Source organism: Acartia tonsa, chromosome 3 (assembly GCF_053477335.1).
Source record: "Acartia tonsa isolate MP-2025a chromosome 3, ASM5347733v1, whole genome shotgun sequence".
NCBI lineage: Eukaryota > Metazoa > Arthropoda > Copepoda > Calanoida > Acartiidae > Acartia > Acartia tonsa.
In genome coordinates this window covers 54,973,931-54,993,344 of record NC_137262.1, presented here as the reverse complement: position 1 = coordinate 54,993,344, position 19,414 = coordinate 54,973,931, and the positions used below count along the sequence as shown (strand labels likewise).

The 19,414-nt window shown below is 33.8% G+C and overlaps 1 protein-coding gene across 2 annotated transcripts in view; it reads right to left on the bottom strand.

Annotated features, from left to right (window-relative positions):
* The window catches only part of hyd (E3 ubiquitin-protein ligase hyd), a 41,216-nt gene that overhangs the window by 16,412 nt on the left and 5,390 nt on the right, over nt 1–19,414 (bottom strand). Inside the window, exons 11-45 of one of the 2 annotated variants that reach the window (XM_080154593.1) lie at nt 19,208–19,297; nt 18,856–18,962; nt 18,238–18,392; nt 17,581–17,669; nt 17,040–17,326; nt 16,312–16,406; nt 15,717–15,794; nt 15,018–15,152; nt 14,538–14,626; nt 14,169–14,368; nt 13,573–13,691; nt 12,954–13,059; nt 12,569–12,645; nt 12,121–12,426; nt 11,871–11,981; nt 11,325–11,427; nt 10,748–10,836; nt 10,278–10,456; nt 9,610–9,754; nt 9,201–9,289; nt 8,911–9,006; nt 8,199–8,370; nt 7,695–7,838; nt 6,790–6,967; nt 6,168–6,249; nt 5,729–5,859; nt 5,226–5,323; nt 4,748–4,892; nt 4,342–4,471; nt 3,442–3,620; nt 2,868–3,067; nt 2,415–2,526; nt 1,680–1,787; nt 648–848; nt 47–129 (exon numbers count right to left, since the gene is read on the bottom strand). In XM_080154593.1, the coding sequence (XP_080010719.1) occupies nt 47–129; nt 648–848; nt 1,680–1,787; nt 2,415–2,526; nt 2,868–3,067; nt 3,442–3,620; nt 4,342–4,471; nt 4,748–4,892; nt 5,226–5,323; nt 5,729–5,859; nt 6,168–6,249; nt 6,790–6,967; nt 7,695–7,838; nt 8,199–8,370; nt 8,911–9,006; nt 9,201–9,289; nt 9,610–9,754; nt 10,278–10,456; nt 10,748–10,836; nt 11,325–11,427; nt 11,871–11,981; nt 12,121–12,426; nt 12,569–12,645; nt 12,954–13,059; nt 13,573–13,691; nt 14,169–14,368; nt 14,538–14,626; nt 15,018–15,152; nt 15,717–15,794; nt 16,312–16,406; nt 17,040–17,326; nt 17,581–17,669; nt 18,238–18,392; nt 18,856–18,962; nt 19,208–19,297 (4,708 nt within the window). The remainder of the gene's footprint in view (nt 1–46; nt 130–647; nt 849–1,679; nt 1,788–2,414; nt 2,527–2,867; nt 3,068–3,441; nt 3,621–4,341; nt 4,472–4,747; nt 4,893–5,225; nt 5,324–5,728; nt 5,860–6,167; nt 6,250–6,789; nt 6,968–7,694; nt 7,839–8,198; nt 8,371–8,910; nt 9,007–9,200; nt 9,290–9,609; nt 9,755–10,277; nt 10,457–10,747; nt 10,837–11,324; nt 11,428–11,870; nt 11,982–12,120; nt 12,427–12,568; nt 12,646–12,953; nt 13,060–13,572; nt 13,692–14,168; nt 14,369–14,537; nt 14,627–15,017; nt 15,153–15,716; nt 15,795–16,311; nt 16,407–17,039; nt 17,327–17,580; nt 17,670–18,237; nt 18,393–18,855; nt 18,963–19,207; nt 19,298–19,414) is intronic. The other variant, XM_080154594.1, reaches the window with a different exon arrangement.

Below are 19,414 nucleotides of genomic sequence, written 5' to 3'. Positions count from 1 at the left end.
CAGACACATCCTATTACTTTTTATAAAAGGATTCTTCTTTCAATACCTGGGCGGCTTTGTGTGCTTGCTGGACCAGAGTTCCAGGATCCAAGCTTCCAAGGGCATCAATTCTGCTTGTTTTATCTGTGCCTGAAAATTAAGAGATAATTTAAAGACAAAATAATAATGTCAATAAATCACTTATTATGACAATTTCGAAAGTTTTACTTCTAAGCTATATGTATATACTATCTATGTATATATCTATTTTCCCCCTCAATTAAACAATCGAGAATGATGTTTTTTTTGGCCAACGATCTTGAAAGTTCAGTTTTAGCTAACATAATCGTATAGTGGCTGTATTTTAAACAATGAATTAAAGTAATCTATTGTTTTGTTTTACTAAAATAATGGAAATGTTATAATTGGATCTTACACCAGATTTTCATGTTCCTAATAAAGTCAAACACGCAACGGGATAAAAAAAAAACTATTTCCTCCTTCCACCCTCTTTGCCACATCCCCTCTTATAATACTGTATGAACGAACTAACCGACAAATGAGTTCCATGTTAGCATGCTAGATTGACGAAAATTTTTCGTCTGTCATAATATCCACGTACATTCTACATCCATTACTAAGATAAAACTTTTTAAACTGTATCTAACCTGCACGCATACAATAGACAAGAGCATCAAGCACATACGCTACATGCTTCAAGGCAGACACATCCAGAACAGGCAGAGAATCTGAGTGCTCACTGCTGTGCGCGCGCATCAATGAAAGCGCGTAGTTGAGAAATTCTCTTCTGGTGACGGATGGATCTGCGCTTACACCAACAAGGCCTGGTCTACTACTTGCAGTTGTTCCTAAAATTCATAATACAAATTCATAAATGATACAAATGCAAATTTATACTTTTTTCAGAATCATTGAAATGTCAGAAAACGTAAAGCCCGGTGGATATACAGGAAAATGAGTCAAGGCACTTTAAAACATATCCGATATATCTCAAATATTGAAACCCCACAAAGCCTTGTTATGAGATTTGGAAATCAAATGCCAATTCATGAACACAATTTGGTCAGAAATACATTTTTGATTTCATTAAAAATGCAAAAAAATCATGTTTATTTATCGCATAATATTTTGAAAAGTTTTCCGCGGATACTGATAAAAAAAATCTAAGATTTAAACCAGTTTTGTTAACCCCGAGATGCCGTATGCCCGGGCTAACAAAGCTGTTATTAATTTTATGATTTTACTAGCGGCTTCGCCCCTAGCCTCTAGGGGCTTTGCCCCAAATGGTTTAATCAAACCAATTTTTCGTAGGTATTTTAGATTTGAAAGAAAAATTTAAAAAAAAAAAAAAATTGGGGGGGGGGGGGAATTTATTTTTTTTTTGGGGGGGGGTAGTCGACCCCACTATTTTAATTTTAGTTTTAAAAAGAAAAAAAAATTTCTTTTGGGGGGGTGGTTTTTTTAGTTTTTTGGGGGGTTGGGGGTGTCCCACCCCCCAGGAAAATAGCTTAAAACCATCACAGGACCAGTAGGTATAATCCCTGAAAAGTAGAGCAGATTTGAATATTCGTAGAAAATTATTTGTAATACGATGCTTTACATCATTTTTAGTATGGCTGAGAATGAGAACCAGTTATAATCAAGCGGATTTTTATTTGAAGTCTTCAAAAGTCTTTTACCTGCACCGGCAGTGCTAGTTACAAAGCTGCTGCGTTCTGCCTGCGATCTGGCAGTCCGTCCGCCAGACGACATACCAATCATTGCTGCTGAATTTGATCCACTTCCACCTAAACATTAAACAAGGAGAAGGGGGACATTGGACTGCAGGGGTGTATATTCTGCACAAGATTTATTTTTTTCCCCGCTACAATTTTTTTTATTTCCCCCCCCCCCCTAGTTTTTTCTCACCAAGTAGGGGGGAAAATGGAAAAATATTTAAAGAACTCTATATTTTATTTATTTTATCCCTCCTACCACACATTTTTTTAGTTTTTTTTCACCAAGGAAAGGGGAGAAATGGAAAAAATGTTTTCAGTTTTCTTAATTTTTACATTTTTTTCCCCTCCAACCACTTATTTTATTTTTCCACCCCCCCCCCCCCTGAGCAGGGGATCCCATGTAGAATATACACCCCTGTTGGACTGTAAATTACAATGGTTGATACCCTATGTTTTATAACCACGTTTTCTTATTCGTTACTTTTTCCTAATCTAAAGGAGGGAAAGTTTTAATCATTATCATTGTGGATATATATCCATTTAATGTACATTGAATTATCTCTAAGATTCCTGATCTTAACAAACAACATTGATAAATGCAAATCTTCGCTTAAGTATTTTTTCTGCAAGCGTTTTGTCTTTGTATTGATATTCCAGGATCTATTTTGAAAGTTTACAAATATGAAAATTCTTTACCTGTCTCCGAGGCGGATGAAAGGGCGGAGCCGAACCTAAGCTGCGCCTCTGTTGAATCCAGAATTGTCATTAACCACGCCCAATTAAGACGCATCTGTTTATCTACAAACTCCTAAAACCATAAATAAATATTTATACAGTACAAAAAAAGTTCATCAGTAAAAAAAACTTCCTTACTAGCCTATAGCTTAAAACCACAATAGGACCAGTAGGTATATTTCCTAAAGAGTAGAATCCAATCGGTTCAGTGGTTACCGAGATCTTAAGGGACAGACGGACGGACGGACAGACAGCAAGCTACTTTGTATTATAGATAGAAAGAAAGAATATTCTGGTTATGTTAGGCTCAGTAGAATCCCACTGAAGTAAAGACAATTTTGTAGACAATAGACAAAGAAAAAAAGATAGATTGCTAATCTAATTATGTCTTTCCAGATAGAATTCTAAGATTACCTGGAGAGCTAAAATATCATCCTGTGTAACGTCCAGCTTTCTGGGCAGGTTAGGTGCCAGACAATAGAAATCTGGCAACATGGTCATCAGCTGTGAGATCTGGCGCAGGACGATGCCGAAAGCTCTGGCCAGGCTGTTACAGGTTGTGGCCATGGTGACTGGTTCGTTTTGACCTCCGACTGTTCCCACTCCTCCTCCACCTTAAAATAAATTTAGTAGGAAAGCTGTATGAATGAAACCATAAGGAAAATATTAGGAGATAGAGAATGAAAGAACAAAGCAGGTAGGGAAGGAACATTTGACTAAAAAATCATAACAGTACCCAACGTTTTATAATTAAAAACACTCTTTCATTCGTTGGACAAATACTTTGGGTACTTTTATTGCATATTAAACCTTGATTGTTAGGCTTAAACTAACAATGTCCGTTCCAATCTTTTCAAAGTTTATAATTAAATTCTACTTACAATTGGGGTATTTTTAATGAACATAATTTATTATTCACATAATTTCATCGTCCAGTGACTTATCCCTTAAGATCCATGAGTTTAAGATACTTTGTAAAATTTGTTACCTCCACCTCCAGGAGGATTACGTCTAAGATTCGGATCAATATAGATGAAATTTCCAGATCCCGCGGGATCCGCACTACTGCCTCCGCGTCCTGGCTTGGTGCGGCTGCGGACAGCCCACTGCATGGTCTGCGGCGCTGAATTCACACGTTCTGCCGTTGTACTCACAGCATTGGTGTTTCTAAAAAAAAGGGGTAGTTTCACGAAATGCATTTGAACTTAATTTAGTGAACCGCATATTTTTTGCTAGTTAATGGGTTAAACTATATTTATATGGCATATATTTGAAAGAATTTCAATTTTCTACCACGTAGTTTTGAAAATATCAAGACTTGAAAATCGTCTTTTTGTGATATATGCCATTTAAAAAGACGATTTTTAAGTCTTGATATTTAAAAAACTACGTGGTAGAAAATTGAAATTCTTCCAATTATATGCCATATAAATGCAGTTTAACCAATTAACCAGGAAAAAATATGCGGTTCACTAAATTAAGTTTAAATGCATTTTGTGAAACTACCCCTTTCTGATGAGTAACAGTAAATGAGTTAAATAAATTCAAATAACATAAAAATTTATTTAATTCTTAACGCTGAAGATACAAACGTACCGAGATCACAAACTTTTTTGTCACTAAATGCTAGAAATCCGTTGCTTGATAAAACTTACGTATCTTTGAATTGTTTATACATTATATATAATATTGCAAATGAATTTCATAAGGTTTCGAAATGCAATAAATAGTCAAATTCTTCTTTAAATCATGATCCCTTTATTTTTATCTTTTACTAAATCTAAACTAAAATATAATAATCTTCCTTAGTAAGAAAACTTTTCATTTAAAAAAATACAACTACAAAATATAAGACAAAACTTTAAAATTGTTTAATGGTAAAATTTACCTTCTTTCTAGCTGATCCTCCGGGAATAGTTCTTCCTCTGCCTGTTCATCTGTTTCACAAGCATCTGATTCCTCATCAACTGGTTGAGATGATTCACTGCTATCATCATCACTGAATAGTGCTTCACTTCCTGAATATAAATATAATAATCATCACTGAACAGTGCTTCGCAACCTGAACATAAATATTCTTGGTGTCGATATTTTATTGTTCTCATAAAATATGAAAACTTTAAATTACAAACACAACATGGTTTATGAAAAATATTTGGGGGGTTTATCTACCCGTAAACTTTTCTGGGACCTAAAAGATGATTCACTGTAAAGTAGAACTATCAATTATAGCAGGAACTTTTGCTGCGAACAGACAGACATGCTCTAACTTTTATGTAAGATTATTTCTCTACCTGCTGTAGCACCAGTCTGTATAGATTGACCGGCTGCTGTGCTTCCAGCATCATTACCATCATTACCGTCACCCTCTCCATCAGAATCACTGGACAAACTGTGCAAGTCCAGGTCCATGTCACTCTGCTGCCCCTCATCATTTTCCTAAATATTTCAATTTTGTTAAAAGAATACTCAACTAAAATATAAAAGTCATTTTTTATAACCTAAAATGTTATGAAAGTTATAAAAAGGAAAATATAACTCTTAATTATATACTTCTATTAAAATTTTGAACGGTGTTTCTCGCTGAAAATTTACACAATTTTTAATTTAATACCTAATCATTTCAACTTTAGGTATTATTGATTTAAGTTTAATAAAACATTTATAAAGGGATTTTAAGAAGCTCGAATAATAAATATTCTTAAAAGAGTTTATCCTGTTTATGAGCCGCGACACTTTCCTATTTTGAGAAAAGGACAAGTAAATGTTTACCTGAGAAACATCTCCTTCCCTCTCACCCACACCTCCCTCGTCAGGTCCTGCCCCGTCATCTCCCCCATTATCATCGTCTCCTCCCTCCCCTCCTTCTCCTAGGGTCACGTGGATAAAGGTATAAGATAATGGACCAACTACTTGTAAACAAGTTAACAAAGAGTTTCAGAATACAACATAACAGTAGAATTTAATACATTAACAGTGTAATGTAGTACAAATCCTATTCAGAAACTACTTATAGAGACAGTATAGTTACTCTTATAACAAGGATAATGCAATTTGTAGATAACTCTCTACCTAATCATATTAATAAGAACAAAATACTGAGCTATGCAGTTTCCAACACTAATAGTAATGCGTCCAGATATTTTTGATTGTCACAACTAAAACCACTAAAAAATTATCCCTTCTGCATTGCTTTAAATTATTATTTTCTTTTGCAATATCATGTATGGCAAGCAAAATTTTGTAGGTCCATTTTATTATGTCTTTATCAATGCCTTGATCATCACCATCGCCATTATCTCCGCCGTCGCCGCCTATCTCTTCATACTCTGCCTGGCTGGCGCTAGCACTCACCCCAGTATCGCCCCGGGTTGATCTGGAACCGGTTATTCGACTGTTCTCTTCACTATATTATATAAAATGTTTTAAACACCCTTAATATTTTTATGTAGGTATGTATGTAGTTTGTTTTTCAAATTTTCTTCGGTTCATAATTTAAACTTTTAACTATGCAGTGATCTTAAGGGGTAAGAAAATGAACTATTAAATGATGTTACTGTCTGTAAACAAAATTACATTCAAAAAAAAATTTATTATAAGTTTCATAATTTTCAAGCCAACTATAGAGTATATGTTCAATTAAACTTTGTGAACCAATTTAATTTACTAATGCAATGTCTCTACCCCCCCCCCCCAAATTTTATGAATTCTTACCCTCCTTCCTCATCTCTTCTTCTCCGCCTGCTGTTTGACCTTCCCCCACTTCCTCCGTTATCACCGGGGCCACCTCCACCCCCTGGTTTTCACAGAATAATAATTAAGAATAAAAGTGAAAAAATGTCAACAGTTTAAAAAAATATTTTGAAAACTAAATACTTGAATTGACAATTTTCCTTCTAATATTGATCACATTTAATAGAAAAATATTTCGAAGTTTGTTTATACTACCTATAGTCTTTCATTAAACGATTGCTTTTCTATAGATCTTTTTTAACTTGTTATTATAATAAATACAGTAAATATATAATAAATTGAAAGTAATTCATTTCCAAAACTAGGTTAAAATTGATTAGGTTGAGAAAAAAAAGTTCTAAGTTGCAAAATCAATAAGGCAAAACTAAAATACAGCAATGCTTAATGATTTTATAGCGTCTTTTCAATAGATCTTTTCTAACTTGTTATTATAATAAATTGAAAGTAATCTATTTCCAAAACTAGGTTAAAATTTATTAGGTTGAGAAAAAAAAGTTCTAAGTTGCAAAATCAATAAGACAAAACTAAAATACAGCAATGCTTAATGATTTTATAGCGTCTTCTAAGAGTTATTATTCATTGCCTGAATCGCTTCTGGTTACAGGATCCACATTAAAAATATCATCCATTGCAGACAGAGAGTCTGTACTGGAGCTCGGCAGCGGGAACGGAGCTGTGGGCCGGGCTACACCTAACCTGACTGGGGCCAGCAGCGAGTTGGCCGTTTCACACAACTCTTCGATTGATATGTGAATCAGGGCCTAGAACAGAAATATTCTGTTTGATTTGAAAATGAAACCGGGACTAAGACAGACACCACCCACCACTATGACCAATCAATTCATATTCACCAAAAATATCTTTTTAAAAGTTTCATTTATATTCAACAAAAATATATTTAAAAAGTTTTTATATGTTTTTTTAAAACAAAAAAAAAGTTACCAGCTTTGCCCCATACCATCCTACTAATTTATTTTTATTTTATTATCCGTGGAAATTGTTCGTAATATGTTGTTATACATGATTTTTCAATATGACTGAGAACCAATTCTAATCCAGCGGATATTAATCGAATTGAAAGCCATCCTGGCAGGGTGTCGGAGCCGTATAATTTTGATGCGGCTCCGGCTCCGCGGAGCCGTATTTGGAAATACGGCTCCGGCTCCTACCTTAAAATTAATATATCATTTTTTTTTCATTATTGAATTTGATAAAATAAAATAATGTAAAATATTTTGCTTTTATTTGATTAAAGCTATATAAAAGTAAAAGGATGTGTGTCTATTTGTTAAGTAACAATAGTTTTTCAGTTTATTATATGGAAATAGACCGTTGCCAAATTATAATATTACTTTAAAAAATCATTTTTATCTAGTCCGGAGCCGGAGCCGTTTTTAACGAAAAATACGGCTCCGGATCCGGCTCCACCAAAAATGTTGCTGCTCCCGGCTCCGGAACCCTGCATACTGGAAAAACAATTCCACTGACCTGGAAAACTCGTTTACATCTCTGCAAGGGTTGTGACGCAGACGCTGGAATCTTCTTTTTATTTTGAGTTGGTGAGGTCTCCACGGAAAGAACAACAAACAGACGGGCCACGGATCTTACAAATCGTTGCACAGTTGCTTTTACCTGAAAATATTGAAATATTTATATTAATTCAAATTACTTTTTACTATCTATCTTAATCTACCTTCATCAACATGCCAGTAGTTTACACATTAAGAATCATTATTATTGTCCCCTATAGTCTCGCTAACAGCTGGACCAATAATGGTTTTCCTTAAAAGAGAACCTTTTTATATGTCCAGAGAAGGTATATAGCAATTTTGTGTAACCCTTTGAAGAATGAAGATATATCGGCACTGGAATTAAAATCACCCCCTTAAAAAAATATTTTTACAAAATTTAATAAAGGATCAAATTCCCCCCCCCCCCCGCTCCTTCAAATACTTCTAGGGGCTTATTCTACATCGAGAATTCTATGTTTACCTCATCTTTGGTGGAATCCGGTGTATTTTGCAATTTCTTGATCAGTGTAGTAAGTAGTGCGTCAAGCATTTCAGCCGAGCACTTGACAATCAAACAATGAGTAAATTTGTCCAGCAGAGCAGTGCCTGATTGGCTTGCCAGAAAGGCTTGATCTTCATACATAGTTGAGCCTGTTTTTATTAGATTCTTGTTAATTAAGCGACTATAATAGTGAAATTTATGTATTGTACAATTTATAAATTGCTATTTTCTCAAAAAAAAAAAAAAAAAAAAAAAAGGGACAGATACAACTGATTTTTATTTCATTAGGATCTATTTCGATCTAGCAAGCTTTTCTTTTATGGTTCCCTATATGCTCATTTATTTGTTCGTATTTTACAGGAATAAGGTAAAGGTAGCCAACAAGCGAAATAAATCTAAAATAATATTTGTGGGCAGATAAAAAGGTTGTCTATTTTACTAAGTGTTGGCCCTCAACGATAGCTGAAAATCACGTATAGGTTTCGTGATTTTTTCCCCGGAATTAATTTTGTTTTGGATATAAGCTGCATATTTTATCTTTTATTTGTGTTTATAGCAAAAACACAAGAAATACCTAAACTATCCTCCACAAAATGCATTGATAAGCAAGAAATGTCCTTTTTCACCAAAAAATGTTAACATCCATGTTAATTAAATCATCCTTGTTCGCGATAATTAAAGTATCTTTCCTTTGACTGGATTATCCTCAGGTTTAGCTCCAGAATTTAACATACTGTTGACAGCCGGCCAATCATTTAATAACTTCTCCAGTGCTCGTCGACAAAACCTAAATACAATTTTATAGCATTTTTAGTAGACAATATAGTATTTAGTGATAAATTGAATTTAAATGGACGTTGAAGAAACTGACACATTAAAACTTTTTATTTAATTTAGATGAAACTATCCAATGGAAGCCTTCATTTTAAATAACAGCAAACTAAAGAACAAAAAGACTGTTTGTAATTTAATCAAATGTACCTTGGTGGTTCCAGGTCATGTTCTGGCATTTCTGGAACTGATCCATCCGCAGGCAGACTGCTGGACTTCTTACTACTTCCCACCAGCTTCTTAGATAGACAAGACAGTCATTAGATAAATACTGGATGTATAGCCAGTTTAAAATACACCAATTTATAAATTAAATGTTTTATTTATGTTTTTATGACAGCTGCAAACAAATTACGCATATTAAAAAATTAATTTAGATGCTCGTATATATAATCCTCCCTTTACCCCCCCCCCCCCCTTGGACGTCCCTGTGTATGCATACTAACAAAATTCTGTTTCTGACTGATGAAAAAGCGAATTAATCTGCATCTTTCTTATACTCTGCCAATTGTCTATTATCTGTCTGACAGACTAACATGACAATCTCTATTATTAATACCTTTGTCTTGGAAGGCCTGTACTGCCTCTGCTCGACCATCTGTCTGCCAACTGTCTGTACAAGGAACAGCAACAGGTTCTCATTCTGGCTGTTAGGACGGGTGGAGAGGTCAGTGTCGGCTATCAGGCGAGATAGAAGATCATACCTATACAAAGAAGTTTGATAATGATAGTTAAATTTCATTGGTGTGAAAATGACAATAATACTGTGTTTATTACAACGGTAAAGGTGAAATTTTGATAGTGGATAAAAAAATATTGCCAAAAATACAGCAAAAAATGAAATTGATATATTGCTGGTAGCAGAAGTTGTAGCACCCCATAATTTCCTGAAATAATGGTATTTTATCTCTTATTATAAATGGATAATATCTATTATATGTATGTAATGTTGATTTATTAACCATTTTATTTAAATTTAGATTATACCTGAACTTGAGACGCAGGAATAATGAGTGAAAAGAATATATGCTTACATTCTTATCAATAACTTTAAGGTAAAGTTAAATATGAATAGATAACTATAACCATTTCTTATACTCTTACAAAACAGCTACCAATAGCAGAATTTCTCAAACAAAAGTTAAATCGATCAACTTGAGTAAAACAAGTTAAAATTAGCATTTTACTACACTAAATCCGACTTCAAAAAATCTGTAAGATTTTTACCTGGAGGGCTGATGTCCAGCAACCAGGGCTTTACACTTGCACTTCTCCCAACAGTCACAATACGCCGTGGGACTTGTTCTCTTCAGCTTGCAGTCATGACCCTTGTGGCAGGTTCTGGCACATTCAGTGCAACAACACAGGGTCTGGGTCAGCCCACAGGTACGACACTCAAAAATATCCTGAACAATATTAATGATAACAAATTAATGGATTTATTTTCACTTGGATCTTACACCAGATTATCATGTACTCTAATAAAGTGATACTCACAGCTGGCTAAATAACGAAACCTCAAATCCACCCCATTTACCCAATCCCCTTCCCTCCTACTGGATGTACGAATTGACCAATAAATTCATGACAAATTTTCCCCTATGAAAAAATCCACCTTTTCTATATCTATCACAAGCGTATTGTTTTCTTGAAATATGATGTATGATATTGTTATGAAAATTACTGGACGTACGTACCTGATTGATATGTTCAGCACCAGTCCAAGTAAAGCTGCAGGTATCATTACATGCCAACACATGCAGAGGTGAGGCATTGGGATGTGATCCTAACAAATAGTGACATTTCAAATATGAGTCTTTCTTCCATAAATAGCCGACTTGGCTTACAAAAAATCATCTAGTATGTACCTATGAGAAATCAAATTTATTTATAATCCTATAATATACAAATCAACATTAAATAATTAGGAAAGGTCACATTTCTTAAATATGAATTTACACCGTCAATGATAAAATATGACGATTTCTTCTAAAATTGTCTACATTAATGCAGTTTAAATCTTTGCACTGTTTTATATTTCATTCTAGGATACTCCCACTTGATAATAATCTAGTAAAGAATTAATATCCTATTATATAAAGTATTAAGGTTTTTTAATATAAAGCTAAAGATTTTAATAACTACAAAACTGATTGAATTCTCCCTTTTAGGAATGGTTTTAGGCCATTTTTCTGACCTATTTTATAATTGCGCTCCTAGATGCTAGGGGCTCAACCGCTAGTATCTAAATAAAGAAAAAAAATGTCACAATGCCTGGAGGGAAAATCATTGACATCAAAGTCTGTTGTTGAGTTTCTTCATGGTGTGAAGATTCTCTTGCAACTCGGATAGCTGTTTCCAGCAGGATAAGGCTGGCCTAAAAAGTAAAACATATTGATATACCTTTTCTACAGATATGAATAAAATAATATTATTATAGTCTTGCCCTTATAATGTACATCTATAATCCAAAGCATAATAAATTGAGAAAGATTGTTTTTTTTTTGAGGTAGGTATAAACTTCATTTTTAAAATTGATGTAATATAATTTTAGGCAGTTTCTCCTAAAGTGCTAAGTCGAGCACAGAAACCTCCCTTATTTTAAAACAAATAAAAATTTAATTAAACGGGATAGGAATTTTTCGTGTTTTTTTACTGTTAGTCAGCTTTTGTAGATAAGGTTATAATTATAGGGTACAGCTAGGATAACTACGAAGGACCCCCCATATTTTCAATTTATTAAAAATATAAGGGGGGTGGGGATTTTGAGCTCGCTAAGCACAGATTATTTAACCCCAATTCCCCTAAAAAAATTCTTACCTTGTACGCTCTATGACAGACACTGGCCATGAAGGGTGTGTTTCCCTGTGCGTCCAAGCTTGCCAGCAAATATTCCAGATGTGGTGCAAATACTGAAGACTCGCAAATCAACTAAAACAAATTTTTATATAGAAATAAATAAACAAACTTTAATTAAAAACTTTACAAGATTATTTAAAGGTTGTTAAATAGAACTGCCCAAAATCGTGATTTCAAAAACAAAATTCCCAAAATAACAACAATTTCATACCTTCAAAGCTGAAAGGGAAGCTTTCCTCTTCTCAGCCTCATCCCCACCATTGTTCTTATCCTTAGTACCCTGACTATTACTTCCGCCGTTGGAATTACCACCAAGCCCCAGTAGCCCATCATCGTCGACAGAATCCATAGGTTCGGCGGGCCACGCCAGGCTTGGGATAGGATTGCCGGCGGGCAAGTCATCGTTGCTCGGCGGTGAAACATCGCCGCCAGATTGACCTCCGCTGCCGACGGAATCCAACCTTCCGACAGAGGCTTGGGTGGCACGGCGCATTATATCTCTGATATTCATACTCCTAGAAGGATTTTAGACATAAAACCGAGTCATCTCGATGTATTTTATTTATCAAATGCTGATTTCCAGGGTAGAAGACTTTTAATAAGGATATTGCATATTTTCATGCATTTATACAATAAATATTTCATTTTATGTTTTTCCTGCTAGAAAGTGAGCTGGTAATATTTTCAATGCTCTCAATCCCAGATCCTCTATCTGATTCTTCTGTTTCCGGTTCCTGTTTTAAACATCATTTTTTTTTTTGTAAAAGGGAGCTTTTATTTAGCTGTATAGGTAGTAATGCTTTGTAATTCAATGCATCTATCTATACAATAAAGATTTAAGAGTCGTTATAGGAAATAAACAAAATATATAAATATATTTCGTTACAAATATTTAATTTATACCATTTATTTTTTTACAACTTGATATTTTTGACATTCAACCGATTGCGCGTAGATATATAACCCCTGCCAAGCAATTTTTATGAATTGTTAGTCATTTTCATTATGTGTATAAAAGCTGAACTATAAAAATGATGTTTTCCTTATTAGAGGAAGGTGTACAGGCAGACACAAGGGCGTGTAGAATATTTCTACCACCATCACATCTTTCTTCCAGAATACTTTGCACTGCCTCCAAATCATTATTCTCCTACAATAAATATATTATTGTTGGATAAATAGATAGAATATTAATTTTAAAAGTGCAAGATTGTTTCTATCTACTAATGGCCTATCCCACTATGTAGTCTCAAATTTCAATCAATAGCGTAACTACTTTCATATGCCCTGTACAATGAAATTTAAATACCCAATGGTAAATAACTATTGTACTCCTTATGTAGGTTAAAACTATTGGTGGCAAAGTTTTGACACTGCAACTAATTAAGATTACAATAACTTGTAATTTAACAAACTAATAAGAGGATTTGTTTCTATGTAAAACTTTTGGTACCAGTATAATCAACATCTGCATTATTAGACTTTGGAGAATCCATTCTTTGTGCAGACAACAAAAAACTCAAATTCTTATTATATTTAATATTTATATAACTGTTCTTTTTTAGTGCAAAATAAAACTAATTTTTAAAAACTGTGTCATTAAGGACAGTGTAAGTTTTAATTTATTAAATTCTTAACTAACCATACGTCATTGAAACCTCACCTGTAGTTCATTGACAGCATCTTGAATCTCATTTAAATTTCTTCTCAATATTTTAGACATTAATTGTTGGGGTGTAAAGCTGAATACCATCACTGCAACCTCATTCTTTAATCCAGTCTATACAAAAAAATCCTCAAATTGATTACCTACGAAGATTTCTACAATACCACGAACTACCTATTTAGTATTTAGTAGCTACACTTTAAACAAGATTTAACCGAAAAATGACAAACACCATTTCTCAAGAAATTTCCTTCAATTTGCTAATACTTGGTCAATAGGTCAAAAGATTCCTATAACATTTCTGTTTTGGAGAGAAATATTCTTCTTTAAAACTAAAATTGTTATTCTTGGATTACTGCGCTTCTTATGGAAAACAAAGGATAACAACATCCATCAAAGCGAAGCTCTGCAACGGTATGAGAAACGAACATTAACCCTGGTAGAGTGTCGGAACTTTATAAGCAGAAAATTATGATATCTTGTTATAAATAAAAAAAGATAAATGTCCCGAACGGACGGGCCTACCCTTATTATAGAAAACCTTCGCATTTAAAAATATCTTTATTTCTAATCAAATTTGAGGATAAATTCCTGAACATGGGGTAGGGCATGTGTGCCCAGTCCAACAGCGGCCACTGGCGGCAGGTCCAACCAAACAGGATCCCTGATACTATCAGCACTGCTTGTACAGTCCTTCACCAGAGGGTACACGGTTCGATTCCCGTCCAACAACAACGAGACAAATTCAGATTCGCCGGTGGACTGGAAGGATATACTTGAGGCTTCAAGGCCTGCTTTTTTGTTGTAAGTTTTAAAATCTTGACAAAATAATAAAAAAGCGCCTAACAGTTTAATCATTGTAAGTTGTAACTAAGCTAAAAGCAAAAATATTTTTCTACCCTTATTAATATTTGTTTGAAGTTTTTTTTTATTCAAAAATTAAATATTACTAAAACTTTCCTATAAAAGAAGGAACATCAACTGGGAATCTTGATTCTAATTCTACTTTACCAGAGCAAACATTGTAGCTTCTCAACATGAGTTTGGTTCCCTACAAATAAAATATAGTTGTAACAATAGCATAAACATTTAGATCAACATATTTTTAAACTGAATGCAATTTTTCCATTATGGCTTTGAAACCAGTTACATTCCACTGGATTATAACCCAATGTGAGCCATACTTAAAAAGCATGTATTGCATCGTATTATAGAGAATTTTCTACGAATAATAATAAAAAATCATAAAATAATAGTTTAGTTGACCCCAGCAATCATGCCCTCGGGGCCAACAAAACTGGAATTAATTTCAAAATCTTTAATTTAACTTTCCGCGGAAAACTGTCAATAAAACAAAATAACTAATCTCAAAAGAATCCTTACTAGTTAAAAGGGTATTACTAACTGTCTTATCAATAATAATATCTTACCATTGATCTTACCTGTTTCAGAACACAATGAACGCCTTGTCCATCCACAGTCAAGCCCAACAGGTTGTTAGGATCCAGGTTGACAACACGTTTAGGCCTGGTCTGGAAACAATCTGGCAGACGTGGAACGCTGCCTCCACGCACAATCTACATGATAGGATAGTTCCATTAAGAAGATTCATTTAAAAGTTTGTAATTCTTCTAAAGGATAAGATTTGAGTCTAATCTTTAATTTATCAAGCTGAGATAGTTTATTCTCTTACGATGTTTACTGCAACGTATTATTATCTAATACAACAACAACTAACGGCTACGCCTCTAGAAGCCTCTAAGGGCAATAAATGTGGGAGATACCTTACCAAAATAGTTAAAAACCTTCACTGGACCTATAAGAAGCTCAATTATAAAGGAGAACCATATCAGTTCAGTTGTTAGCGTGATCCTTCGCTACAGATAAAAAAAAGCTTATTACTTATATAATAGGATTATTATTATCCAAAGTTTTATTCAGTTGCTCGTTCCTATTAGGCTTTTTGCTTATATATCCACGATTCTACGAATCTACATGGTTAAGGTATACTTATCTAAATTTAATTACACTTTCTACCTGTTTACAAAAACAAATCTCGATCACATCAAAATGCTGTGTTGCTTAACATATTTTTTTTCAAACAAAAAATATTTTGGACAATTTTTCTCCGGTTCATTTACCTGTAGTTCATCTTTACGAAGAAGTCTGGTTTGTTCGGACAAAATTCCCCCGGCTACTTCTTCCTCTTTCTCAACCTTTATTACATCAATATAATAAAACATGTGTCAAATATATCTAAGAAGTTGTATTACTGACTTGAATTGAATAAGAGAGAATTCCTTAGCATAGCATTGATTTTTTTACTTAACAAAACATACCTATCTAAGTTTACCAAAGAAAAAGTTGAATAATAAATGATAATAAATAATGGGGTAGTTGCACGAATTGCATTTAAACTTGAATTTAGTGAACTGCATATTCTTTCCTGTTTAAGATACATTTATAGGGCATATTTTCTACTATGTAGTTTAAAAATATCAATTCTTAAAAATCGCATTCTTGTGATTCGTGCAATTTATATAGCTGAGGTGAATTCTTAAAAAACTTTTGCCTCACTAAAATTTTAGTGAGGCAAAATTATCCCCTCTAAATTTTTAGCGAGCCTCACTTATTTTAGTTGATTTAGTGGGGCAAATTTTTTTAAAGAATTCACCTCTGGTTTATTTTCACAAAATCAACATTTTGTATATTATTGTTTATTTATATTGATTCCTTAGTCTTGTCTTGGCTAGCAGAGGCTGGGGCAGCAGTAGTTGAGGCTGTAGGGAATCGTACAGCACAATAAGGTCCATCCACTTTCAATACTTTGCCTATGAATAGAAATCAAATATATAGGGACTAGTTTAAAAGATTACAACTTACAATTTTTTGAACAAGCATAAGTAATGGTATACTTAAAAAATCATATAGTAAAGATATAACTTACTTAAACTATTGTTAGAACCATTGTACTATTTGATTTTCCTATTTAAGGATTATAATTGAAAGTATAACTATCCCTGCCAATTAGCTAATCTTTCTAAGACATGAGTATAAATCGTATACATATATCTATTTAAGTATTCTAACTTCCCAACTGGAAAACTTTTGATATCCTCTATGCTACGAAGATCACAATCTATCTTCATATCTATTTTACTCAGGGATCTAAAGGGATAAGACAATGGCCGATAAATTGATGTAAATCCCGAATTATGATTCACAAAATTACCCTTCTGTACAATACAATAAGTGGTTGAAACGTTTGGACACTACACTTAATGAACTATCAAATCAAAATTCAATAACAGTCCTCAAAGTTGTTAGGCCAACGAAGAGAAATCATTGTTGTAAAACTTTGGGGACTAGTTTAATAAACAACCTAATGTCCCCTTTCTACCTATATTTTACTAGCTATCTAGATATCTATACTACTAACTATCTACTATAATAATCTGACTTACCCACAGGAATATTCTTGCTATCCTCCACGAAGATAACCTCCTGGAGGGGCCACTCCTCTTCATCTATCCTCTCCTCCTCCCGAGGAGCACTTCTCTTCTGGCGCCAGGACGGGGCGGGTGAAGGTACGGGGCCGCCCGCAGGGTTGCTCAGGCTGCCGTCCGAGCAGGTTGAGCTTGCGGGCGAGGGAGGCGGCGGCATGCTGGCAGAATCGTCATCCCGCCCCCTGTTGCGCTCCTTGGGCAGCTCGGGAATTTTGGGTTTCTTTGGCGGTTGGATAATTCGGAATCTAAATATATGCAAAACTAAGTTGACAGTGACTCTACAATCAAAGTATATCCGTCTTTCAGGCATTCGGACTGTCCCTTAAAGATGTTTTAGAAAACAAACTCTTTACCTACTCTATAAAGTTGCCCAGTTACAGAAAAGTACATCTTATAGTACATTTTATTAGAGTACATGAAAATCTGATACAACATAAAAACAATAATAATGTATCGATATTTTAAAATTCTTTATCAAAATTCAAGACAAACTGTGTACCTGCAAGTATCAGTAATCTTCCAGGCAGCATTGAGAAGTTGTCCAACTTTGGGAACACCTCCGGCTACAGTATAACCAATAGATCCAGCCTAAAACAAAAAAATGACAAAATCAAGAATGAACAACCGGACAAAGTTATAGAGCAGAAATTCAGTGATCATAAATAGAAAAATTTTTTCGTAATTAAGAAACCTTTCAATAGTTTGATATATGTTTTAATGTTTATATTTTTAAAAGCATCACATTGACTATAATGGATGCACATCAGTACAGGGAATCTTCACTTGATAAAACATCTTTCAGTTTACATTTCTATTACTATTATATCTCAATAATCTGTATATCTATCTATCTATCCATCTATTTACCTGATATAAAGGAGCTGTAGACAGACAGACTTGAGTACCGACAGTAATCTCTATATTACCATAGCACTTAGTTTACCTTTTTATTACTCAATAGTAATATATGATAATCTTAATAATCTATCTATCTATCTGTCTATCTATTTACCTGATATAAAGGAGCTGTAGACAGACAGACTTGAGTGCCTACAGTAATCTCTGTATTACCATAGCACTTAGTTTACCTTTTTATTACTCAATAGTAATATAAGATAATCTTAATAATCTATCATCTATCTATCTATCTATTTACCTGATATAAAGGAGCTGTAGACAGACAGACTTGAGTGCCGACAGTAATCTCAGTATTGCCATGGCTCTTACTCTTCTCTCCCTTGCTTGACTTAATAATTCCCCTTCCTCTCTTTCCACTATTCTCTGTGGCTCTTTTCTTGTTCGTGTACTTTTCTAAAAATAAACAAGAATGACAATATCTGTGAGTAGCGAAGCACAAAAAAAACATGGATTGAAAAAGTGAATCAACCATATATTAAAATAGGAAAAAGAAAAATAAGAATAGAAATTAGGAATGATAAATAGCGTTACGAAGAAAGTGACGGACAGACAAAGTGAATTATAGAGTAGAAAGTAGCTTCGCTACTAAAAATATATTTAGCCAGATAGCTCGTTTATCCTTAAAAACATTCAAAGTTAAAGGAAAAAACTACAAAAAGGTAATTAAAATACGTGTGATTTTAGAGAAGCCTGGATCATATAAATGTTAAAATGGATCTCTTTAATTAAACCATCTGATGAAAAGGCATTTAAGATCGAACAAAAGAAAGAAATATTTACCTATAGAAAAAATATTTTTGTATGTAGATTTGGTTGTATACAAGTTACACCCATCGATAATATTAAGAAAGCTTACCAAGTAGTTTCTTTCTGTGATTAACAGGTAGAACTCCCCACCAGAAAATGGATCCTGTTTCTGTACGGACAAGTGTGTACAGCACACAAGTATGCAGAGACTCGATCCTGAAACATTGTCATTTGTTAATAATTGAAATTATCTCAAATTCAAAATATTTATGTATAGGAAATTGGACTTATAAGAATATGGATTGGTTGATTCATTAAGTTGCCTATTCTTAATCTACAGAGTGGATAATTATGTGTACCATCATTGGGGATGTTTATCAATTTATCGGCCAATGTCTTTTCCCTTTAGATCCCTGATTTCAAAAGCAAAATCGGATAAAAAAATTTGACATAAAACTTACTTTTCTCCTGCAATATCTGGAAACAGGGTGGCCGGATGTTCCAACTTGCTACAAATGTGCGATACACTTTCATCCATCCATGTGGCAACTCTGAAATTAAAATTATGTATAATAACATATTATAATTAAATTAAATAATTCATTAAAGAAGAGATTGTTGCATCAGAAGAAAAACATTGTTGTCTCGAGTCTTTTTTTTGCAATTCA